Raw genomic sequence first — 27,222 nt, 5'->3', positions numbered from 1 at the left:
GAAAGTGAAGAAGAAGGCAACAGACCAGAGGTCAAGATCACTGGGTCGAAGGTCAAATCATTTGGGTCCAAAAGTCAAGGACAAAGTTGATCTCTGGCTATGACCCCTGGCTCTTATTTAAAATAGTTGTAAGGTTTTAATCAAACAAATCCAAGGTAACAAGTGAGTTTTATACCAGTATGTTTATTGCCATCAGTGCAGCCCAGCATTGGAGGTGGATGGAAACCAGACTACAAATGATTGCTTTGAACATGTTTCACTATATCACATACCTGTGTACTTTAGTATATCTTCCTAATGGTAAACAAAGTGCTTCAGTGAAGTATACGTAGTTGTCTCCCTTGGCTGCATGCTTTCATTCAGACAACTGCAAATAAATTTTATTTCTCAAATTGAAAGCTCTTTAACTTCCATTGTCATATTTAAGTATTTAGTGTTATGACATAGCTACAGTGGTCCTGTGATGATCAGGTATACGTAATTGTCCAGAAAACTCCAGACAGAGTTCCTGATATCTGGTTTAAATTCTTGTCCTATTCATGGTTCCAGTTTCTTCCTGCAATAGTGTTATATATTATTCACTCAAATTAGATGGGATTGGTTTTTTTGTCAAAAATCTGCTTTTTCTATTTTTCAACAAATGCAGAAGAAACCTTTAAAAGTAAGTTACTTACAAATGATTTCAATTAGTCACATTTACATTTACAACATAGCACCATTTTTTTTCAAGATGGGTGTTTTGTTTTGTTATGACACTGCTTTTATTCTACAATATGTTGTAATATAGCTTGTATTGTTATAGTTGATGTTCAATTTCAGACTAGATTTTAAAAGAATGAGAGTTGTCATTATGAAGGTGACATTAGGAATGTAAAGGTTCAAATTTGACCAATAAGTACTGAGATAAATGGTACCAGTTGCTGACCAATCATTGTAAAGATATATATATATATAGATTATACAAAGTCTGACCAGTTAGTATCAGGAAGTAAATAATGTAATTGTTTTAATTGGAATGATTGTTGATGAAAAGGTTGATCTTTTATAGCATCACTCTGAAGAGTAAACTTCTCGATTTAACAAATAACGTATACCTGTATTGACAAGCCCACTCGTTTGTTACACCATTGCTGTTGTTTCCTGCTCTATGTGGGTGTAAAGTGAGTGGATTTACTGCGGGAATAATCATCTACAGTCCTGTGGGACCCTGTCTAGTTATTTCCCATTGTTGGAGAAAGATTGTGAAGGTGTGACATAATAAACATCAAGTGAATGTATAAATAAGCTATTGGGTAAACAGTCTGTGAATGGTGGCAGCGACTCCAGGGACGATGGCCGCGTGTCTTTCTTGCCTCCACACGATCAACAACCTCCACGCTCTCAAAATACCTAGAGGCTTGTAGGGCTGACTTGTTAATCTGCTACCACATCAGTCCTGCTACACGATATTGACAAGTTAACTCAGGACTACTTGATACCTGTCCAAGGTCAATTAGTTACCTATGATGTCAATTTGGTTACCTATCTCTAAAGTGTGCATGGTTAACTGGTTAGAATGTTTAGTTATATCTGTGGTGTAATTTTGGTTACCTGGTAAAAAAGTTAGGTTACCTGGTAATAAAGTTAGTTTACCTGGTAATAAGGTTAGGTTACCTGCATATAAAGCTTTGATACCAGATTCTGGTTACCTGTGATGTCAGTCAGGTTACCTGTGACTTAGTCTGGTTACCTGTGATGTCAGTCTGGTTACCTGTGATGTCAGTCTGGTTACCTGTGATGTCTGGTTACCTGTGATGTCAGTCTTGTTACCTGTGAGGTCAGTCTGGTTACCTGTGATGTCAGTCAGGTTACCTGTGACTTAGTCTGGTTACCTGTGATGTCAGGCTGGCCAGTCTGGTTACCTGTGATGTCAGTCTGGTTACCTGTGAGTCAGTCTGGTTACCTGTGATGTCAGTCTGGTTACCTGTGATGTCAGTCTGGTTACCTGTGAGTCAGTCTGGTTACCTGTGATGTCAGTCTGGTTACCTGTAAGTCAGTCTTGTTACCTGTGACTTAATCTGGTTACCTGTGATGTCAGTCTGGTTACCTGTGATGTCTGGTTACCTGTGATGTTAGTCTTGTTACCTTTGATGTCAGTCTTGTTACCTGTGACTTAGTCTGGTTACCTGTGAGTCAGTCTGGTTACCTGTGAGTCAGTCTTTTTGAAACTTCCTCTTGGTCCCTAGTTGTGTCTGTGCAAGTGATTGCAGGTTCCAAAGTGTGATGGTCCAGGGAATGAGTGAGTGTCTATATGCATTGCCAGCTGTTTGTGGAATGATTGTGGGGGACTGGAGTAGGAAAGAGCAATAAGAGCAATAATTAATTATTTAACGTAATACTTCTGGCGGGAAAAGTGCTAAAATAACATTTACGCTAAGATAGTTATGTTTACAGTGAGAGGAAAGAAGGGAAGAATAGAGAAAAGACCAGTCTTACATAGAACCAATAAAGATCATTCCATGGGGGTCACCAAGATCCCTGTGTGATCTCCTTTGATTTGTTGTAACAGTAGGTCTGTGAAGAATCAATATCAGGTATTGAACTTGTGCTAATTTAGCTGATTGTGGAGCAAAATTGACCTATAATTAATGAACAAGATTCTGTTGGGAGAACCTGAATAAAAGATTGAAGAGAAAGTGCTAAATATTAAAATAGTGTGTATTAGATCTATGTTGAAATAAGACTTGAAACTGACACAAAACAATTCAAACTCTGAGAAATTGAAATTATGAAAAGGGTGGAGAAAAGCACTGTCCACATGTCCAGATGAGAGGGTTTGATGAGTGAATTTCGTTGCATGTATGTGAAAAGTATTTTTTTTTTTTCACAAGAAAAATCAAAGAACTCGTAATGATGTTTGTGGTCTTTGATTAAAGTTGACTGTAGTATAAACAATGAACTGTTTTTGGTTAAGAGAACTGTTTTTGGTTAAGAGAACTGTTTTTGGTTAAGAGAACTGTTTTTGGTTTAGAGAACTGTTTTTGGTTAAGAGAACTGTTTTTGGTTTAGAGAACTGTTTTTGGTTAAGAGAACTGTTTTTGGTTTAGAGAACTGTTTTTGGTTAAGAGAACTGTTTTTGGTTAAGAATGGAGAAAATTCAGTCAGATATTTGGGCAAGTGAGATTGCAATGCAGAAGGGAAAGCGGTCATTATATCAAAAGCACTATAAAACAGCCAATGTTGTACCTCTGATTATGAAAAGTGATTATGCTATGCACACACTTTAATGGCACTTTACATATGAGCACAGATCTCGGTATTCTGTCACTGGTGATTGAACACAGTTCAAACTGTCATATTTGTACCTGGTAGTTTGTTTCAAGCACACTTTGGACTGGGGGATTTATTGAAATTTTGTCCTGATTTCTCCTCGCTTGTAAACATCTCATAATAATATTGTAATTCATTGTAATTAAATTGCTGATCCAAATAAATGCGAAGGCTGTAAATAATTTGATGATGAATACCATACAGACATTATGACATCTCTAACAATACCTTTAAATTTACAATTAGGCTGCTCAAATACATCAACATCACTTCTCTAACATGGCATCAAGGCTAAGACACATTTCAACTTATAATAAAGAATTTGAATGGTGACTGCTTCAGAAAACAAATTATAGTTTCTTGAAGGATACACTCCATTTACTGGGACCATTATATAAACATATTTGTGGAAACCAAAACCAATTTGTGAAAACAATTTACCAGATTGAGAATACAAATTACCAGATTGAGAATACAAATTACCGGATTGATAAATCATGAATATGTACTTTACCATTACTGCGATTTCCAGGAGTTTCAAAACAATTGCATGTAGCAGGGATTTGGTTTGACCGACTATGTTCCTTTCTGTCTATAACTTAATGTACTTAATCTCAAGTTTCTATTCATGCAATCTTTTACATTTGACCTTTACAGACCCTCAGCAACTTTCACTTTTTAACTTTTAATTAATATGTAGGTTTTAAATTTCCCTTAGTTCCTAGTTTTCCTAGTTTTGCCCATTTTATTTCGAATCTGATTGAGAAAAAAATGGCCAAAAATGGCCATCTTTGATTTTGATGCTTGAAATTTGTTATTGCTATTTCTTGAGAAGGATATTTCTGGACCTTGATGAGTAAGTTCCCCTTATTCCCTTGATGTGCCCATTCAATTTTAAGGTTGATTGGAAAAACAAAATGGCTGCCAAGCAGCCATCTTGAATTTTGCAAATATATAATGGTGATGATCTTGCGGCTTGTTTCTGACCTTGACCTCTTTGTTACAGGGATCAGGAGACTCCAATATAAGTCAGCCTTCCTCCGACATTTCTCTAGACGAGGAACGAGAAGCCCTGCGGCGGGAGACAGTGCGGCAGGCATTGGATCAGCTGCAAAAGGCACGGGTAAGTCATTGTAGTGATCGGACACCCTGATATGATTCTCAATGTCCTTCTTTAACCTTCTGTAATGTTTTATAACATTCAGTACTCCTCCGAACCCTGCTATACTCCTCTATAACTTTCAGTACTCCTCCATACTTATATATATCTCCCATAAACTTCATTACCCCTCTGTAACCTTCTTTACCCTTTCATAAGGAACTGTACTCTTCTGTATCTCGTATATGCCAGAAGATGTCGGTACGTTTCTGCACCTGTTTAGACACTTGAGAAGAAGTTAGTGGCGTCCTTCTATATTCTGTGACTGTATAACACGTTTGTCTGCATCTGTGTACTTGTAGTCTATTTACAGTTACTTCATTATTTCATCACCATTTTCATCTGTACATACCCGACATTTTACTGAACCCTCATGGGAGAATAACTCACCAAGAATGGATAGACAGGTGGGGAAACATGAGGTCGTTATAGACAGGTTGTCCGGGAATAAGAACGGAGACAGGGACAGGTGGGGTTCATGAGGTCGTTATAGACAGGTTGTCCAGGGATAAGAACAGTGACGGTGACAGGTGGGGGTACATGAGGTCGTTATAGACAGGTTGTCCAGGAATAAGAACGTAGACGGGGACAGGTGGGGGTGCATGAGGTCGTTATAGACAGGTTGTCCAGGAATAAGAACGTAGACAGGGACAGGTGGGGGTGCATGAGGTCGTTATAGACAGGTTGTCCAGGAATAAGAACGTAGACGGGGACAGGTGGGGGTGCATGAGGTCGTTATAGACAGGTTGTCCAGGAATAAGAACGTAGACAGGGACAGGTGGGGGTGCATGAGGTCGTTATATACAGGTTGTCCAGGAATAAGAACAGTGACGGGGATAGGTGGGGTACATGAGGTCGTTATAGACAGGTTGTCCAGGAATAAGAACGGAGACAGGGACAGGTGGGGTTCATGGGGTCGTTATAGACAGGTTGTCCGGGAATAAGAACGTAGACAGGGACAGGTGGGGGTGCATGGGTTATAGACAGGTTGTCCAGGAATAGAGTGCGGGACATGGGGGTCCGTTATAGACAGGTTGTCCAGGAATAAGAACGTAGACAGGGACACAGATGGGGGTGCATGAGGTTCGTTATAGACAGGTTGTCAGAATAAGAACAGTAGACGGGAAGGTGGGGTACATGAGGTCGTTATAGACAGGTTGTCCAGGGATAAGAACGTAGACAGGGACAGGGGTGGGTGCATTGAGGTAGTTATGAGACAGGTGTCCTGTGACAAACTAAAACGGTCGCGGGATAATTGGGGGTGCATGAGGTCGTTATAGACAGGTTGTCCAGGGATAAGAACGGAGACAGGTTTGCCGCAGTGTATGAAGAGAAACCCCCTGGGTCAAACTTCAGCAGACAATGTAACTGCTAGCAGTCATTACATGGCTTTTACTGCATTGATTTTATGTAAATTCACAAGACTCTATCGTCATGGTTACAGGTAGTCATTGGCATATATGATATTTGATTAACATCTGTGTTAGTTTTCCATTTGGGTTGGTGCCAAAAACTTGAGAAGCAGACATGTTGGGCTTCAGGTCCCCAGTGTTACAGTGACTCTGACATAAGAATATAGGTCCACAACATTCACAGGATATGTACCTACAATTACTGTCACCAGACTCCTCAATACCTGCAATTTCTTGGCAGGCGAAGGTCTGACTGGTACATTATAAACTAATGATGTTTATGGTGTAATGCTGAAATTTTGATTCGAAGGACACATATCTTTATTTATGTTCGACTTCAGGTTTTTCCGTTTTCCTTCAAGGTCAATCCCTGGGTGATGTAACACTGGCCTAAGGCCTTTAGTAATGGTCTATCCCCAAAGATTACACTATAGCTGTCATGTACAGTCAAACCTGTTTGAGACATTAAACGGTTTTGTTTCTACTGACAGGAAAAAAAAATTAGGGTCGATAGTGACCTTTTACGATCCGTCTTCATCTGTCATCCTTCGTTCATTAACATTTTCACATTTTCACATTTTCAACTTCTCAAAACTCCTAAACCAATTTTAATGAAACTTTGCAAAAACCTACCTGGTCAAAGATCAACTGAAATCTTAATTATATGGTCCCCACCACCCAGGGACCTGAGGGGAGGTTTCCAACCAAGAAGGGTCAAAATAACTGGAATTTCAGAAATCTTGTTTTATTTCCATTGGATATAATTCAAACTTATTCAAATTATTACTATGTCATAACAGTTTTACAGTATGTACAAATTGACCCAGCCCTAACCCAGGGACCAAGGGGCAGGGCAAAAAGGGGTCAAATTGAAGGAACTTTTTTAAAATCTTTCTCTCATTAGCCAGATGCATGCTGTAGAATTGAATTCTCTTTATGAATTGAAAGGTCTTAAGGTGCTTTAATGCTGTGGCCTTAGGGTTTTACATTTTCCCTAGGGAGAGTGCAAGATATTTTACGTACATTACAGGAACTATTTTATTGTGATCAAATTTTTGCAGGTAGTTTCCAAGGTAGAAGATGAACCAAATTGTGAATTATATAATATAATTACCTGGGTCAGGGGCTGAAAGGGGTCAAATTGGCTAAAATTTCAATTAACTATATTTTGGCTATATTTAGTTGGTTATTAACAATTCTTCAAACATGGATGAAATTGTAAGAATAGGACATAGTTTGAGGATAAGGACATTATTGACCCTGAACTTTCCCTAAGAGCTAATATTGGTGGGGCCAAAAGCTGAAATGGCTGAAATTTCAATAACTCCTTCTTCAGATCCAGACATGTCAGAATCGTCAATAACTTGCAATAGTGAATCTTTACACCCCCCCTGTTACACCTACCCTAATGTCATCTATTATAATTTATGTTGTTACACCATTGTCATTACTAGCTATCTCGGGTATTGATACAATATGTCGTAAGAGAAGTCATTGTAGTAATCTCTTTGTTTTGTACAGTCCAAACCAGTGGCCTTCGCAGTTCGTACCAATGTGGCTTACGAGGGTTCACAGGACATGGAATGCCCAGCCCATGGGCATGCTGTGTCCTTCGGTGTCAAAGATTTTCTCCATATAAAGGAGGTAAGTTAATACGGGGTGGTTTGTGATTGTTTGGGTAGAAGTATATTTCTTACTGTATATTTCCAGAGAAGTGATAAAAAGTCAAGAAAGTTGAAAGTTAGGGGAAAATAAAAACAGATATAATCAGAAGTATGGGAAAAAATTGTTAAATTCTTGCAGCTGTAGTCAATCTATTAATCAACAATCTACAGTATCTTCTGATATACTTAGAGCTTGAAAAAACATCCGCTTGTATAGAACTATCAATGTCTGTTTGGTTTGATAGGCCATTTTTGGATGTTTCAGAAATTCAACAATGAATGGTGGATAGGAAGACTAGTAAAGGAAGGCTGTGATGTGGGTTTTATACCCAGCCCTGCCAAGCTTGAGAACCTTAAGGTACAGCCAAGTAGTAGTGGAGGTCGGCCCACCAAGGTCTACTCTAAGTAAGTATATAGCATGGCTCCCTGCTGATGAATTGAAACCTCGAAAATTTGAATAAAACTGGGATAAGTTTTCAAAAAAATTTAGACGGTAATGCTAAATGGAAATATACACATGGCTTTAGTATAGTATGGTGTAGTATAGCTTTAAAATCTGGAATGATTAAGAAGTCTGTCTGTCAACTTTCCTTTAAAAATCTACTAGTCATAAACAACTGAATTGATTTTGACCAAATTTGGTTCAAAGCATGCTTGGGGAAAGGGAAACAAATTCTCATAATGGGGCAGGCCCCATTATGGGGAAATAAAGGAAATTTCTTTCAATGGCTGTTATTGTTTTCCAATGACCACTGAAATATCCAGGTGAGTGATGCAGGCCCCTTGGGCCTCATGTTGAATCAGAATAACAAAACTGCTGACAGGTGGCCATCTTGGATTATGACAGTTGAAGATTATTGTCGCTATTTCTTGAAAAGAACTGGAAGGATATTTCTCAAACTTCGTAGGTTTCCCTTGGGCCCTAGTTGTGCCCATTCAATATAGTTAGGTCCGGTAGTGGACATCTCAACACACCCATCATTTAAGGAATATCATCAAGAATTTATGGTCCAGTGACTTTGGAAATTACTGATGTTAAGAAATTTTTGTGTTACCGGTAAGCTCAGTTTTTCAAAAAAAAAAAAGTTTTCCATCCAAATCTGGAATATAGTTACATTGTAGTATGGCATCTCAACACACCATACAGATTACATGGATTTTACTTTTTTTTGCAGTATTTTTGGGTACAATAAAAATAGAAATTGATCAAAATAAAAATAAAAATTCATTAATAGCCAAATTGGAGTGAATTCTATAATACATCACTCAGGTGTGTTTCCTAATTTTTCAGAAAGAGTGTTTTTTGGGGTAGAATAAGAATTAGTGTTTTTGTGAAATTTCATTTTTGTTTTGCAATGCATCAATATTTACACATTTCTGTAATGTATGCAAGGTGCTTCTATACTAAAAGGTGGAGAGTGTTTGGGTTATTTTTGGAAAAAATGATAACTGGAATTTTAGTGAATTTTGGAGTTTGCTTAAAACATACTTTACTGACAAAACAGGGCAGGTGACACAAAAAAAATCAATTTGTAAATCTTGTTTATATTTTGTGTTAAATATATCCGTTTATCAGAAAATAGTCATTTGTTGATGAAATTATGAAAATATCAAATTCAGATCTGTACATGTTAAAGTTTTGACAAATTGGGCAATCAAGGCGCCATAAAGCTTTGATGGTATGTACATGCTTCTGATAAAATTTGATTTTTTTAGCGTTATTTATAGTGATGAACTTGTAAACATCTATTTACAAAAGTATTAAATGAATAACTGACAGTATTGGACTATACTCAACAATGAGGGGGAGTCTTTCTGAGAAAGTGATTTGAAAGGATGTATGTGTAAACCCCATGACAGTTGGATATGACCCAAGAAAGTCTCATTTACATAATCCTAGGCAGTTCAATACAATACTAGCGACTGTTCGTTCAATGGTAAACATTTGTACGTTTAGTTCAGTAATACCTGAAGTACCGATACCATATTTTGTGGAATTTGCAATTTTAAAACACAGTATCAACAATATGACATGTAATTGTTAGTTAAAGATAACTCCTATATAATGTGTCCAGGTTATTTAGTGTGTCATTTTGTGAAAAATGATGTTTAAAAAATATTTTGTGAAAAATAATGTTTTAAAAATATTTTGTGAAAAATAATGTTTAAAAAATACTTTGTAATGCATGTATTGAATTTTATTTTTTGATAGATCTATCAAGCAATTATATTATCTGCCCTAATTATATGACCCTGGCTTTCTAGTGGATGATAAGTCCTGAAATTTGTTTATTGCAGCACATAGTTGGTATTGGTACCTCCTGGATTCTCTGCACACAACTGTGTCAGTGTTTCAGGAATTTCTAAATACACCCATATAACTAGATTCCTAAACAGGCTCTGTAAATGTGGCTATAAATATTCCAGGTTTTTATCAAATTAACCTGCAAATTTCACTATTTGGAAACCTATAGGCATCATAAGCTGGCATCAGGCTATCATTATTGATGATCACATACACTAGAGCATCCCAAATAGGAAGGTTTTATCGTCAGAGTGGACGTTTTTAGACTGCTGATTGTTAAGTGGTTACAAGTTGCTACCTTTTATAGACAGGCTGCAGTATGTGGTGTGGTGAGGTGTCAGTACAAGCTATTTGTGGCCAATTACTTGGCTGTTTGCGTCACTGCCAGTTGACAGGGACACAGAGGATATTACATTTCTGTATTGTGCCCGATACAGGCCATGTAATGCGGGTGGACATTGAGCCCATGCTGCTAGCTGTAGGAATCTGCAATCTCCTGTGTACTTAAACTATTACATAATGATGTGTTAAACCAGCTTCATAGAGCTGGAGATGTCGCCCTACAATAGGGCCACTACAGGACTAGAGATATCTCCCCTACAGTAGGGCCACTACAGGACCAGAGATATCTCCCTACAGTAGGGCCACTACAGGACCAGAGATATCTCCCCTACAGTAGGGCCACTACAGGACCAGAGATATCCCCCTATAGTAGGGCCACTACAGGACCAGAGATATCTCCCTACAGTAGGGCCACTACAGGACCAGAGATATCTCTCTACAGTAGGGCCACTATAGGACCAGAGATATCCCCCTACAGTGGGGCCACTACAGGACCAGAAATATCTCCCTACAGTAGGGCCACTACAGGACCAGAGATATCTCCCTACAGTAGGGCCACTACAGGACCAGAGATATCTCCCTACAGTGGGGCCACTACAGGACCAGAGATATCTCCCTACAGTAGGGCCACTACAGGACCAGAGATATCTCCCTACAGTAGGGCCACTACAGGACCAGAAATATCTCTCTACAGTAGGGTCACTATAGGACCAGACATATCTCTCTACAGTAGGGTCATTACAGGACCAGACATATCTCTCTACAGTAGGGCTACTACAGGACTAGAGATATCCCCCTACAGTGGGGCCACTACAGGACCAGAGATATCTCCCTACAGTAGGGCCACTACAGGACCAGAGATATCTCCCTACAGTAGGGCCACTACAGGACCAGAGATATCTCCCTACAGTAGGGCCACTACAGGGCTTTAGATGTCTGCCTGCTGTTTGGTATAGAGTAACCACTCATAGCTCCCCCTCGTAATGTCACTAACTTGTAGGGATTCGGGATCACTCCTTGTTGGTAGGCAATGCTATTGCTGGTGTTTAGAATCTCTGTTGCATTCTTCCTACCAGACTTAATATGAGATACACTGGTCCAAGTCTCAAAGGAATCAAAATGAGATACACTGGTCCAAGTCTCAAAGGAATCAAATTTTATACAGTAATTGTTCAAAGATGGATATGATCTAGGCTATTGAAAATGATGTGTCTTGGGTGTAAATTTTGTGTGGCAGGTTTGACTACATTTCAGTGACCTGGAACATGTCCAACAATCTGACCAAGTTTCAGGGATATGTTGGAACTCTGCCATTTTCAGGCCACAGCACAGCATTTGTCATCTGTCTGTCTGGTTGTCTGGTTGCCCGGATGTTGTCTGTCCATCTGTTGTCAGCTGGCATCAACTGTTGCCTTTAAACAACTTCTTTTCAATAACCAAGAGGACCAGAAACCTGGTCAAATATGATTTAATCTTGTAATGTTTTGTCAATAACTAGTAATCTCAGATACCTGATATTGGGCCTGTAGCATGCTGGGTTAAGTGCTACAAAGTTTGTTCAAATGAATTACCTTGACTTTCATTCAAGGCCACTGGGTTCAAATATGCTAAATATTTCAAGTGACTTCTCAATAACCAAGAGGCTCATAGACCTGATATCAGTCATGTAGCATGCTAGGATGAAAATGATCATGACTGTCCTAATTTTTAGATCAGAGAGATCTCGGGCCAACATATGTATGCTGGAATGAAGGGCTACAAAATTTGATTTAAATGAATAAACCTACCTTACTCTTATATTAATAAAGTTGTAATCCAATTAGCATCTGCAAAATCAACTTAGATCTACTTCAAAGTTGCATTAGAAGTAGGTGAGCGATTCAGGCTCAATATGCCTTTTGTTAATATTGAGTGCTTTCAACTTAATATGCTTTTGATCTTTGCTTGTCTTGAGATCTTTCGACTTTTGTTGGTATCAGTACTTCAAATTTGTGTCTGGAGATCTTCTGACTTTTATTGATATTCTGTGAATGAATTCTAGTGATACTTTTTAAACGAACATTAATGTTCGGTTATTGCCATCAAGAACTGGACTGAGAAATATGACCATATTTGGTAACCACATTCACCAATACGCCATCTACTGTCTGTTTCAATGAAATATGGCTGCCCCCATTGCCTTACGCTTCAAATAATTTACTTGCAAAAACATCTTCGTTTTATATAGTAGTTTTACCGAAAAGGTTGAAATGTATTCAGTAGATGTTTTCAAGATGCCTACGATTTGAGAAATGCATAACGCTAGCGAAATGAGAAGACTAAATGAACCTGAACTTTGCGAATAACTCCAGGTCAATATATTTATGTAAACAACTATTGCGCAGGCGCATTCGTCTCCGAATGTTTAGAAAGTTTTGCTCATCTGTGTTCATTCCAAAACGGCTGACATTATAGCATAGGTCTGCAAATTTGTCCGCGATTTACTTAAATGTGTAATATATATATTCTAGAATGTTACATCATTATCAACTAGGTGTGTATTTCTATAATTTAGAGAAAGAAATATATCAATGACGGCATACGAGACGATACATTGTATCATACTATAGGTTACTGTACGTGTTTGCGAGTAAGAACTGTACATATGTATAGGCTTACAATTAGGTGGCATTTGTGGTCAGGGTGACTGGTCATAGCGTTCAAGTTGTCATCGATTTCCATATACCATTTTCCTTTGACGAAAATGACCCAATAAATCAAATGCAAATGATAATATCTTGTTATGTGCACGGGATTGCTTGTTGTAGGCGATACTTGGAACGTATTTACTGTTGTAAGGGAGGTAACTGCAAGATTACGGAAATCAAAAATAAACCAATTTGATTGGTCGATTCTTCCTTCACTATGGCATGGGGTTTACAATCGAAGTGACAGATAACTACGGCAATATTCAGATGATATCAACAATAACATTTTTGGATACGTGTGGTTGGCAGTTGTTGTCATGTTTAAAATGAACAATTATATAGCTTGTTTTTATTTCGGCAAAGACGAGAATATTTACTGAAACGGACCACACGTGAAGCGGACTTGAAATACCGAAACGAAGAAAAATGGGGCGTAATTATAATATAAATTGGCATTATTTTCAGAGGATTGACCAAAATATATGTTCTACAATGCCTGATTGTATCATGTATAAAATATTAGAGGTTTATTTGACCGAATTTTAAATTAATTATTCATTTGCGAATCGCGGCCCGATTGTCGTTAGAGTTGAATTACGGAAATGGTCGATAGTGGACTCAAAATCGACATTTTTACGAGAATTTTTTTTTCATTTACCTGAAAGTATTTTGAAATAATTTGCAAAATACCGAATTCACGACCAAATTTTCGATTGCGACGAACTACTGAGACGGTGTTAAGTTCATGCTAAGTAAATCTGATTAAAATCAGCTGTTACATGGCTACGTTTACTATGCACTACGTCTACTAGGTAAATTTTTTTAAAGACGGAAATCCGGATTATCTAAAAACAAATGCAAAAATACTTGTGATATTCACTTAATTTGATATTCAGCCGTTAATTGTTATCTGTAGTTTGATAACTTCTGATATATTGTGATTGATACTCTATATAATATTGATGTTGAACTTGTGTTATTTTTCAAACAAATTTATTTTAATAATTTGTTAATTTAGAATTTTCATCAAGTCATGATCAAGACTTGAGATTCTCACTACACCATACTTCAAACACAGAGTAATCGATGAATTGATAAACTGAAAATTGAAGTCAAGCAAATGAGTTAATATTTACCTTAAATATTTTTTCAATATACAACAAATGTTCAGATGACTATTTGTGCCATATGCTGTTACAAGATTTCAGTTACAATTCTAAAATTGAATTAGTATGTAAATATATGTTATCCTGTCAATATCCACAAAGCGAGTTTAGTCTACTGTACTCAAAGTCATGCCAGTAGATAGCGGTACATATACTTACTGCTTACATCTAGTGCTTACTTGTGTGAACTATTAATCAATAACAAAATGGTTCATATATTTCTATATATGACTTCAAAAATTATGTGGTGTCTGAAGATCTGAATGAAGTGAATAAACGATGTATTAAATTATTTTTATGAAATATTGAAGTCACAGATCATTCTCTTTTTTAAAATATTGATTTCAGGTCCATTTTGGTAATTCAAATATGACGGCAATCAGGCCTCGAATGGCGAATGATTACAAAAATTTTGAATACGTCTCGGTCAAATAAACCCCTAATATTTTACATATGATTAATTTTGACATTGGAGAACATATAATTGTGTCCATTCTCTAATATAAGCACTGGTAGAAAGTACAGAATAGAGCTTGATAAATATATAATCAAAATTACTAATTACCCCGGTAAATATAACATTTTACGTAAACCTCCCATGACTGAAGGTGAACTTAAACTTGCAAATCTCCTGTGTCATTCCAATTTTGATATGTGTAAATATATACACGTACGGTATATATATAGATATAGATATGGAATGATTCACAAATTTGCATACAGTTATGGAATCTTATAACACCCCGAAAACTGTTCTCTCCACATAAAGGATGTGATTTGTACAATTACATTGACACTGGTAACCCTAAAACCTTGAATTTACTCGCGCGAGTTTGAATTTTTCAGTGAAAGTGAGCGTTTTCAACGTGGCGTGAGTATTTTAAGTGTAATTGAGTATTCTCAGTGTGTCGTTTTTAAATTCAGTATGCCGTTTTTAAATTCAGAGTGCCGTTGATCGTTACGCATCAGCGCACTCGACAAGTAGTATAGGATTACCTGTACCGATCGATCGATGAAACGTCCAACACCGCGCGCGACCTCGTGTATCGTACGGTAGAAATACGTGTTCTTGCAAACGGGAAATATTACTGGAAGCAACATTTATTGCTCTCGGATTTGGACGTTATTCTTTACCCCAGATCAATCGTTATCTATTGTAATTACGCCTGTAATTAATCACAACCCACCTATTCCGTTTACTTGCTCCGAGATCGACTGATATTGTCGTGATATTTGATGTACTTGTTTTCGGTAATACGGCGGTGGTGTTGTCAAAAAAATACCCATGTTATGATTTACCCCGTATAATGTGAAGTGTTCATATGAGAAAGTGTATTGAAGCAATAAACCGGTTACGTTGACTACTGTACATCGTATTTTGTTATTTATTTATAATACTTGACCCGGGCGGGATCCATATGTAATCACTGTGTATTAACTGTGTCAATCTTCCTGTTTCAGATATCCATGACTGAGAAGTATCGCCGTTGCTGTATTACGTGTTCAAGAAACCGTCAACACATGTGATGATTGATAAACATGTTAAATGATACAATTAAATTGTTATATCGCCAGTATATTGCATTTTGTTATTTATACTTACCCGGGACGTATCGGAGATGACGTACGTACAGTAGCAGGTAAAGTATTCAACGTTTATATTAACTGTTTCAATCTTCTTTTTCAGGTATTCCATGACCCAGGTAGAATGACGTTGTTCATCATATTTTCAAGTGGGTTCGAGAATAGAAACGTACATCTCATTAATTAATAAAATAGTCATCAGCAGTATATCTATATGCAGTTATATTCATTAGCTTACCTGGAGCAGATCGACGATCCTATCTATTAACGGGTGTCTTCAGGTAAGATATATCCTATCAACACACTGCGTTTAACAGCTATTAAAGCAAAACCCTTCCATTTGTTGTATATGCTATCAAACAATATATTTGCTATCAGTGATCCCATGTGTGCACGTTGTTGTTTTTTTTTGTAAAAAAATGTACAAGGGGTCCGCGCGTTAAAAATGACGAATTCACAACTTTAAAACTAGTTTGATATATTAATTATTTCTTAGACCCTTTTATGTCCGATAAAAATATAGCCTGTCAAATTGTATTGCAGTATTTCAAAGTAAGAGACTGTAAACAAATTGTGTATCATGACACGAGATCCGTATTAAATAATAAAAAAGGTCGATTAATATTTACTGAAATAAATGGTGATAATTCGTGTCGTTTGTAAATGCAGGGACCGTGATACCATACTCCTACATCTGTGTAACCACGGACAGAGCAATTAAAAATCTTAAGTTCCTGATATCTAACATAAAAAGGCCGCTGATTTTATTTTGTATCCGACCTTATTGGACTGATACCAGTGTGATTAGAACCATCTTCTTGGGATCTAGATAAACTCTACCCTACCGCATTGTCCCGACAGTAAACGACCAATACCTCTCAAAACGGCCCTTTTCAGGGCCGACTTCTGTTCACGAAACGCAAAAAAAAAAAAAAAAAAAAATGAAAATGCACAACTCAAATCTATAGAACTAATATTTCAAAAAGCAAATCGTACGTATTACGTAGTTTCACTCGGGCAACAAACGGTCATTTTTGTACACGTGTTGTTGCAGCAGTACAAGATGGAGAATATAACATTTGGTATTAAATTTACTTTATTTTTTATGTTTCTGGTAGCAACAGGATATTTTATATTAGAATAGAAATAAGCAAACTGATGATGTGAGACAAACAGCACGACACTTACTTTGCTAGTTACGTGACTCCGCCTATTGATAGATTTCGTCACCTGTCACCGTCTTCCAATGAACACAAGTAGGCGGAGACGCGGGTTAGTTGACAGGTAGACAGGCGCCAAAGTTATATAAACTAATCCAATTAGACTACACCGCAGGTGGGCGGAGTCACGGATAGATGATCTGTCATGTCAGATGATCACTTGTCTCAATGATTGTTACATTCAATATTAATGCATTAATTGATCACTTAGTAATTGTATGTATGTATTCATGGTTATGATGAATAATGAGTGTTTGTAAGTATTTATTTTTCAGGTTTCAAATTTGAAATTCTGTAATTAACATATCCCACGGACAGTGAAGTGATCTCCAAGGCTGGATTCAGTATCAAAATACATCGATATATATACACTCGTCCGATTGCAATAAAATGTTGCACGATGTTAGATATAAGTACAATTTGTATGTTGCAGAAAAAAAAAATAAACAAAACATATTAATGAACGAATTCCTTGGCGTGTAAAAGTCACTGGACACCGATATATGTATTTAATTCTATACAATTTTTCATTAAAAGGACGTCAATTTCATTTGAATAATTTTTGTAAGATGGGTACGACTTCGCCTATTTCTCTGGGTACGAGTCCGCCAATTTTAGGTACGATTCCGCCAATTTAGGGTACGAGCTTCTATGAAACATACATATACATTTACTAGCACCGTGCCAGAAGTGTAATTTTCTTTTTTATGCATTTTCCACCTTTCATTTAGTGTAAACTTTTATTCTTTCATACAGACAAGACAAAATACAACAAATATCGCTTCAAGACTGAACAGGATATGGACTGTACCTTTACTGAGGAACGATAACGTTTCAGAAAATATATCAAGTACAATGAATATAACTCTTGTTGCATCAATAATTTATTCTATTGCGCGATAGTTTCAAAATATGGACGATGTATACCATTTCACTGCCTAAATCTTCTGCTGGATTTTATATATACAAAATGAATAAATGTACTTTGTATCTATTGTGATTGTTACCATGCCGCTAACGATTGCTCTTTCTCAATGTTAATAAAATGAAAATATAAATTTTCAAATTTATCATATAGCAATTAAAAAAAAGATAAAGACTTTCCGTGAATACAGCATCCAGATGTGAAAAATTTAGAGGATATTGTTTACACTGACTCTATCTTTGTCTCTATGTTCAATAATTAAAAGCTATTGACGCTATTAGCTTTATTATTATCTAATGATTAAGAAATGATTAACGATGATTCGTGTATTGTTGCAAGATATACAACGAGGACGAGGATATTTTGCAATTAAATTAATAACTCTGCAGAGGATATTTTGCAATTAAACTAATAACTCTGCTTATAACATTAATGTATTACAATGGCCTTACAGACATAAGGGCGTGATATTCTGCAAAGGTAAGTGTGTTTACTCGTGTAACATACAGGTTACGGTATAGTGTACAGGTGACCGCTCCAGCGTCTGACCGGGTCCACCCAGCCAAACTCGGTCAGTCGTCACTGATGTGTGTTTGTGTCCATGTTTCTGGTAACATATAGGTTATGGTACATGTATTTTACAGGTCTTCTAGAAGAACTCGCGCAGTGGGAAGTTCGGTTAGGGGATAAACTTCACTGTTTAAAATGATAATCTCAAAGAAAACAGTAACCACATGTGTCCATGTAATTAACAATGGGTGACTGGACAGGTGTAAAAGAAGACTGGCACTTTCGGAGTGAAACGGAGAAAAGTAACTCTTAATGATGATAATTGCTGTATATTTAAGGAAATCCAAAGGAAGAACGCTGTTATTTTTTTTATATAGTTTGCATTATTATCGTATTTTCTTTCTCTGTATACCTTTTTTGGTAAAGGTGTTGAGATGAGATGAATCGGGATAAGTACAAACTCACACATATGTTATCCTCATATAAAAGTGCTACCGAAACCAGGGACATATAATTTTCTATTATAACAGGCCATATATAACATGTAACATCTTACTATTTTGTTTATTATAACGAGCCGTATACAACATGTAACATCTTACTAATTTTCTTTTATAACGGGCCAAATACAACGTGTATCCTCTTGCTAATTTTCTATGATTACGGGTCATTAACATTAAAAATTGAATAATTTTCTATTTCAACGGGTCGTTGTAGCACTTGTTCATGAAAAATTAGTAACTCCCAGACAGGATTCATAGAGTAAATTTTCAACATCGTGGTTATGTGAATGAGCCAAATTTTTGGTTAATTATTCTATAGGCAAACTTTTGAGATACGAATTTGTTTTGCTTGTAGGGAAAACGAAACTCACTGAATTCCAAAAATATATCTTCGGAACTTTTTTGAAGTGCATGGAAACCTCACGTGTGAACTCACAAGTAATTATCGGCATGTGCCGATTAGAACCTGAACGCCAGAAATCACAGACACCTGTGGTGCAGTGACAGGTGTTATAAGCTTGTGGACCGTAATTTCTCACCTGGTAATTGTTTAGCGGTATACTAACCAACCCAAACTTGAGGATTCGTAATTCTCCGAACATGCTGGTATATTTTTTCTAATTCCTGTTTTAAGAGAAGACATGACTTGCGACACACGAATGGAAAGTAAAACACAAGGATCTCAATCACTTCACGATAATTACACAATTACTAAAAGAAAAGAAAGATAAATAAATGAAAAAACGAAATAAAAGAAAAAAAATACACTTTAACCATTGCGAGTTTAATAATTTTAGTATTAATTATGATTAGTCACGATGAACTAAATTGTATGTTTTTTATCACACGAAAAAACGGAACTAAAATTATGGTTTTAACAAGTCTCTGTGATATGTACCTGTACGTATTGACCAATACTATTATAATTGTTGCCAAGCACTTTTATATAATTTCACTTTCAACGATCGTATATAAATTATATCTTTCTCAAGCATTTAATCGTCGGTAATCCCTGGGACCATGACATGTAACATAAGGGATAAGATCTGTATGATTATAAGCAAGTTGTAGGCTCAAACACTGGTTTTCATACGGAAGAGATACTAGTCTGTTGTAGATCATGATGAATCTATATAAAATATAACTTTCTGAATTAGGTGTCCTTCATGACTAAAAGCGGGTTTTGCATAGATTATAATGCATAAGTTTACAGTATGTGTGTATCGTCTCACAAACCAGAATATCCAGAACTGTTGTATTTTAAAATGACACATTATTTTATTTAAATAATGTTGATGCCGTGTTCCTTTTTATAGTAATGAGTAAGACATAACCAATATACATTTATTTATGATTGACCGATTATCAGATCGTGTATAACATCTGTATTTCCCTGGTATAACACATCAGTCTGTGTTACCCAAGCGGTCATTTCAGAGTCCATTTCACAACAAATTAATCTCTTAAAAGCTCAAATTGATATTGTTGGATTCCAAGTTCTTGTCAGCAATATTCACCAAATTCATCAACCCTAAATCTCGTATCCAGATCATATGTGAAAAGAGAATAAAATGAAGTTGAATTTGAATCTTCAGACTGGTCTGTGTTACTACTGTCCACACTGTCTATACTGCAGGCCACCATTTCAGTTACTCCGTTAAACCTATACATCAATCAATCAAACAAAAAACGATGGTCTATTATAATCTGAAATTCTAATCTGAAAGCAGCGCACACGATGTTTTGTCAGTGAACATATTAAATAAAACAGTCAATTGGTCATATATCTATAAGCCTGATCGTCAGAAGAATTGATCTCGTAGCATTACAGCAGTGCTGCTACTGAAACATGTGCACAACATGTGTGTAAGGCTACCTCACGAAAAGTGGGTCCACACACCAAAAGTTAACTGACCCCGTCAGGCACAAGCTTTTCACCGAAGACCTCATCCCCGGGGCATTAATTAGAATATAATTAGCGGCAGTATACCGAACTCGGTGAATTTCGTAAATACCTGTTTACCTGGGAAGTGTCCAGTTGACCTGCTGACCTAGCGGTGTCCTGGGGCGTTGATTAATTAGTCGTTGACATGCCTGACTTGCCTATGATTTGTTGCATTGGCCAGTTTACCTGGGTATCTCACCTGTGCACAATATTATCGGTTTCATGAATAAAACAGATCACATGACATGTTAGTCTCTCTGTACTGACACTATGCAGACGAATCTGTAATGGTTTACTTGAGTAATTAATAGCCGTGGATATCGATATTCTAAAAACATGTCAAAGTTATTATCAAAACACATGTCACCAAAGTTAAGTTCTTTATTACTTTAAGCCTTTCGGCTCATCCGTAGACATGTGAATATACCTAATATAACAAAAGCATTGATTACTTTCGCACCACACCCACACCGACAAAAGACCTGTCCAAGTACCGGGCAGTCTTCATCCAGGCCGGAGAGAATGATGTAATGGACAGTACATCGGCTGAAATCAAAACAACCACCATTCGAATCTATGACGTTTTGATTGCCCTGGGAGTTAACCAAGTATGTTTCCACGTCATGATCGGACCTTCAACAAACGGGTTATTACACACCTGACTCTAAAGATGGAATTTGCCTTCTCCAACAGCGGATACTGCAGTAACAATGGAAGGAAGATAGAAGTCAGTCGCTTTGATTCGTCTATAGCTACACTATAATGACGGCCCTTTTCAGGACCACCAAAAACACTCGAAAAACATCCAGCACTCGAATTTATGCAATAAAAACAACTATTATATATTTATTGCAAATGTTTATATATATAAAAACAATATATCAATTACCGAGTCGGTATCTATAATTGGGATAATTACGTCCACACATTACAGTTTCTGTAATGGCCGCCTTCCATAACATGATGCGCAGGGATTCGAAATTCTATCAATACTCAAGGTTCATATTTGAAATTTCTTAAAACGTATGAGTTTTCTTCTGCTTTGGGGATATAATGAAATATATGAGATATGTTCAGTGGCAAATGTTGTTGTGAACGTGAATTTTGGCGACTCTGAAAATTGACATAAATTCCACACATAGTTTCTGTAATAGCCGCCTTCCATAACATGATGCGCGGGGTTCGAAATTCTATCAATACTCGAGGTTCATATTTGAAATTTGTTTAAACGTCTGAATTTTCTTCTGCTTGAGAGTATAATGAAAATCAAGTATGTAACTGTATTTGTACTTATATTTGGGAACGTTATTTCAACACTGAAGCTCGTACTTTGGAACGACTTCCTAAAAACAGGTTGTTGTGTCAAATTCGAATAATTCAAAGTTGTGATAAACGTTGTCCCGAATCCCTTTTGCCAACACCAAATCTTGATATTCTATATAAAAAGTGTTGCGTTGACAATTAAATACAAGTCCCCGTGGGGTTTACACAGGTCGACAAAGAGACACGACCGCCCATCTTACAAATTCCATGGTACGATTAAATACATTGGATACAAAATATCCGGGTTAGTAGTTGGACACTTATTTCTTTGTATATATATTGTTTGATAACATATACAACAAATGGAAGGGTTTTGCTTTAATAGCTGTTAAACGCAGTGTGTTGATAGGATATATCTTACCTGAAGACACCCGTTAATAGATAGGATCGTCGATCTGCTCCAGGTAAGCTAATGAATATAACTGCATATAGATATACTGCTGATGACTATTTTATTAATTAATGAGATGTACGTTTCTATTCTCGAACCCACTTGAAAATATGATGAACAACGTCATTCTACCTGGGTCATGGAATACCTGAAAAAGAAGATTGAAACAGTTAATATAAACGTTGAATACTTTACCTGCTACTGTACGTACGTCATCTCCGATACGTCCCGGGTAAGTATAAATAACAAAATGCAATATACTGGCGATATAACAATTTAATTGTATCATTTAACATGTTTATCAATCATCACATGTGTTGACGGTTTCTTGAACACGTAATACAGCAACGGCGATACTTCTCAGTCATGGATATCTGAAACAGGAAGATTGACACAGTTAATACACAGTGATTACATATGGATCCCGCCCGGGTCAAGTATTATAAATAAATAACAAAATACGATGTACAGTAGTCAACGTAACCGGTTTATTGCTTCAATACACTTTCTCATATGAACACTTCACATTATACGGGGTAAATCATAACATGGGTATTTTTTTGACAACACCACCGCCGTATTACCGAAAACAAGTACATCAAATATCACGACAATATCAGTCGATCTCGGAGCAAGTAAACGGAATAGGTGGGTTGTGATTAATTACAGGCGTAATTACAATAGATAACGATTGATCTGGGGTAAAGAATAACGTCCAAATCCGAGAGCAATAAATGTTGCTTCCAGTAATATTTCCCGTTTGCAAGAACACGTATTTCTACCGTACGATACACGAGGTCGCGCGCGGTGTTGGACGTTTCATCGATCGATCGGTACAGGTAATCCTATACTACTTGTCGAGTGCGCTGATGCGTAACGATCAACGGCACTCTGAATTTAAAAACGGCATACTGAATTTAAAAACGACACACTGAGAATACTCAATTACACTTAAAATACTCACGCCACGTTGAAAACGCTCACTTTCACTGAAAAATTCAAACTCGCGCGAGTAAATTCAAGGTTTTAGGGTTACCAGTGTGATGAACTGTGTGGTTCTCTATGATTGGATGGTCAACATTGGAAAGGGACAATAAATAGGGTGGGAATGTGTCATCCCATCGAATGGACTGTAACCTTTATCAGCTTTGAAGTTGAAAATGAAGCTTGAAGTTTTCTTTTCCTGTTTGCTGAATTATTTGATGAAGATAGTCTTTATATGGTTGTTATTCTTTATCACATTGTGTACAATACTGTAATTATACCAGAAGTATATCTTCTCATATAAAGATTTATTAACATCAAATGATTCCTGAACAAAAGGAGTCAAGTTTTTTTTTTTTGAAGTACCATACATGCTTGAGTACAGTTTCAATAGGATACATTCCTAATCCGGGCCTTGATTACCAGCTCTGGTTTTGGTTTTCAATAGTTCGGTATGTGTGTTTCATCATATTAAGTTGAAATATGCAAAACTAACGATGGAACTAGCCTAGATTTAGTGCATATTAGAAGTTGTCATCAATAAGGTCACAGAGTCCTGTCTGTATTATAACTGATGATGCCTTCCCGAAAGAAAGAAGACACATTTTATTTTAATCCATCCAAGATAGATCAACAAACTTCCAATTTCAACCAGGACCTTACAGAAATATGCATGTGTTCAATCATATCAGAACAGCTGCAGACATTTCAAATAATTTGCAATTAATTCCTAAACCAATATCAGTAAATTTATCGACTTTAAACTTAGAAGATTACTGATTTTGCATTAAACAATAATGTTCGTTTACAGTACTTCCAGTACTTTGATTTGTGATGTGACACAAGTAAGACTAAAGCCTATTCTGTACTATTTATGTTCTTTTTCAGTAAAACACCCTCATCTTCCAATATAGAGAGTCTGCTGGGTACAGGTGGCACAGGTACAAATCCCTCGTCCAATTCCCGAGGCTCTACACCACCCACACCAGGTAAGGTCTAGATCACATTTGGTTAAGTACAAACCCCTCGTCCAACTACCGAGGCTCCACACCAGACACACCAGGTTAGGTCTAGATCACATTTGATAAAGTACAAACCCCTCGTCCAACTACTGAAGCTCCACACCAGACACTCCAGCTAAGGTCTAGGTCACATTTGATAAAGTACAAACCTCATCCAATTACTGAGGCTCCACACCAGACACACCAGGTAAGGTCTAGATCACATTTGGTTAAGTACAAACCTCGTCCAACTACCGAGGCTCCACACCAGATACAACAGGTAAGGTCTAGGTCACATTAGGTTAAGTACAAACCTGGTCCAACTACTGAGGCTCCACACCAGACACACCAGGTAAGGTCTAGATCACATTTGGTTAAGTACAAACCTCGTCCAACTACCAAGGCTCCACACCACCCCACCAGGTAAGATCTAGGTCACATTTAGTGAAGTACAAACCCCTCATCCAACTACTGAGGCTCCACACTACACACACCAGGTAAGGTTTAGGTCACTTTAGGTGTGGTACAAACCCTTTTCCAATTCCTGAGGCTCCACACTACACAAACAAGTCTTTGTCACATTAGCTGTGACATGCTTGTATGAAGGACTGCTATAACTTATATCATATATACAGTATGTCAGGAAATAAAACCCACAACAATCAACTATCAGTGACTTCTACTTTGCAAAACAAGCTCATAATTCTTATCGCAGATAAATGTTTCAACTTAAACCCACTTAACAGATGAATGCCAGGTGAGTGAAACAGGCCTATTGTGCCTCTTGTTTTACCACTCAACATGGAAACCTGATGGATCCCTCTCAATTGTTGAAATTATTATTTTATTGAAATTTGATATATAAGTGTAATATGACGGAAGGAAAACAACTGCAGTGTTTGTTAATCAAACAAACCTACCACCATTTCCTGGCCTCTGATTGGTTGAAATTTAAATATTGTCATATTTCTATCAAATTTGGTGTGTAGATGTATCATAGGACAATAATCACTTCTGTAACTAATCTCACATTTCAACAGAATGCTTTATTTTCCTGTCCTCTGATTGGTTGAAATTTAGATATTGTCTGGTTTTGATGAAATTTTGTTCGTAGGAGTATTATTGCACTACAAAAATGACTGCTGTGTTTGTTTTGTGATTTAACAAAATGGCTGCTATGTCCTGTCCTCTGATAGGTCAAAAGTTAAATATTGTCCTGTTTTGATGAAACTACTGTTGTGATATCAAATACTTTATTTTATGCTGCAAGGTTCATTTGGGGTACATATGTAAAAGACTAGTGCCTGTTACAATTAGTAATTGTTCATGCGTTGTATTTTAACAATTTGAATAAAATCTGTGATCATGTTAAAAAAAAATGAAATAGGTATCTCACTGTATCTATATGAGAGGTGACTATGAAGGCCCATGGCTGTTTCAAGCTGTATTTTTGCTGAGTTAACATGACAGTACAAACTCATGTTGGTATTATACAGATGTGGAAAATGGTATTGAGAGTACGATGGGTGAGGACAGCGACAGCGTCGGCAACTCCAAGATGGGCAAGAGTAGTGTCACACCTCCCTCGAAGGAAAAGAAGAAACCTTTCTTTAAAAAGGTAAGCTGGTTAGGTCTTGTCTATCCCAAAACTGGTTGATTATATATAATCTGTAGGTCTGGCTCCTCAGAGCATAAGGGGCAGAGCTCAGAAGAGGAATGAGAGGTTTAGTCCATATGTATAGTCTGAAGCATCCTTTGGCCTCCCAGACACCAGATAGGTGGGGCCCAATAGTGGAAATATAGGATTTTTTTTTAATCCTTCTTTTTCTATAGGAATGGAAGGATTTAGACCATATTTTGTCAGAAGCTTTCTTATGTGAAGCTAAGGGGAGCAAAATTTGTATAAAATCAGAGGATTTGGCCCCTCAAAGGTCTGAGGGGCAGGGCCTAATATGCGAAATAAAGCAAATTCTTTATATTATCATTCTTCGGTAGGAATTAAAGGATTTGGTCTGAAGTATCCTTGAGTGTAAGGGAACCAATTTTGTATAAACGATGGTTCTGGCCCCCAGGGGCCTGATGATTGGGGCTCTATAGGGAAAGAAGAAAATATTTGTGATATGTTTTACAATGAAGTACCCAGGAGAGTGATGCAGGACCTCTGGGCCTCTTGTCCTCATTTTTCATTTTACAGCATAAAAACTTTCAATTCATTGGACCCTGGGCCCAGAAAAAAATTGTTGGAAAATAACTGCTACTACCAAACTCTCAAAGTTGTATTTTGCTCATATATAACTACTGCTGAAAACAAGGTCATCTTTTATTTTCTAACTAGATGGTGAACTTGGAAGGCCATCTTTTATTTTCACTACTTCTGCTATAGCCATATAGTTTGCTTCAAAAACGTTGTGCCTTATCACAAAATCAGATATCCTAGTCCCCCCCCCCCCCCCCCCCCCCCCCCCCCCCCCCCCCCCCCCCCCCCAAGTGTTGGTTAAGTACACCAGATTATGACCCTACATCAGTAACAACAGAGAACATTCTACCATATTACACTTTCTTACATGTTGGCCTAGTTTTTATGTATATAATTACCAGTATGTGCAAGCCTTTAATCTGGAACCTTCTATGCCCTTCAACAGTATTGAGTTAGTCCAGATCAATGAATCGCGCAGTCCATGTTGTAATCCCAGGGGGATATTTATGGTTCTGTTGATGATCCATTATAGAGTGGGTTATACTAATATATTCCTGTCCCGTCTGGCCCAGGGGAGATAACTTTGTATGTGTCC

General features: G+C 37.1%; 1 protein-coding gene across 6 annotated transcripts in view; it reads left to right on the top strand.

Annotated features, from left to right (window-relative positions):
- The window catches only part of LOC117317758 (voltage-dependent L-type calcium channel subunit beta-1-like), a 102,026-nt gene that overhangs the window by 53,890 nt on the left and 20,914 nt on the right, over positions 1-27,222 (top strand). For all 6 annotated transcript variants that reach the window (XM_033872673.1, XM_033872677.1, XM_033872674.1 and 3 more), the window contains 5 exons: positions 4,316-4,432; positions 7,402-7,524; positions 7,810-7,949; positions 24,318-24,418; positions 25,927-26,048. In XM_033872673.1, the coding sequence (XP_033728564.1) occupies positions 4,316-4,432; positions 7,402-7,524; positions 7,810-7,949; positions 24,318-24,418; positions 25,927-26,048 (603 nt within the window). The remainder of the gene's footprint in view (positions 1-4,315; positions 4,433-7,401; positions 7,525-7,809; positions 7,950-24,317; positions 24,419-25,926; positions 26,049-27,222) is intronic.

This window comes from Pecten maximus, chromosome 19 (genome assembly GCF_902652985.1).
Source record: "Pecten maximus chromosome 19, xPecMax1.1, whole genome shotgun sequence".
In the NCBI taxonomy this organism is placed as follows: Eukaryota; Metazoa; Mollusca; class Bivalvia; order Pectinida; family Pectinidae; genus Pecten; species Pecten maximus.
Note: the sequence above shows the minus strand (reverse complement) of the source record. Positions and strands in the feature narration are given on the sequence as shown.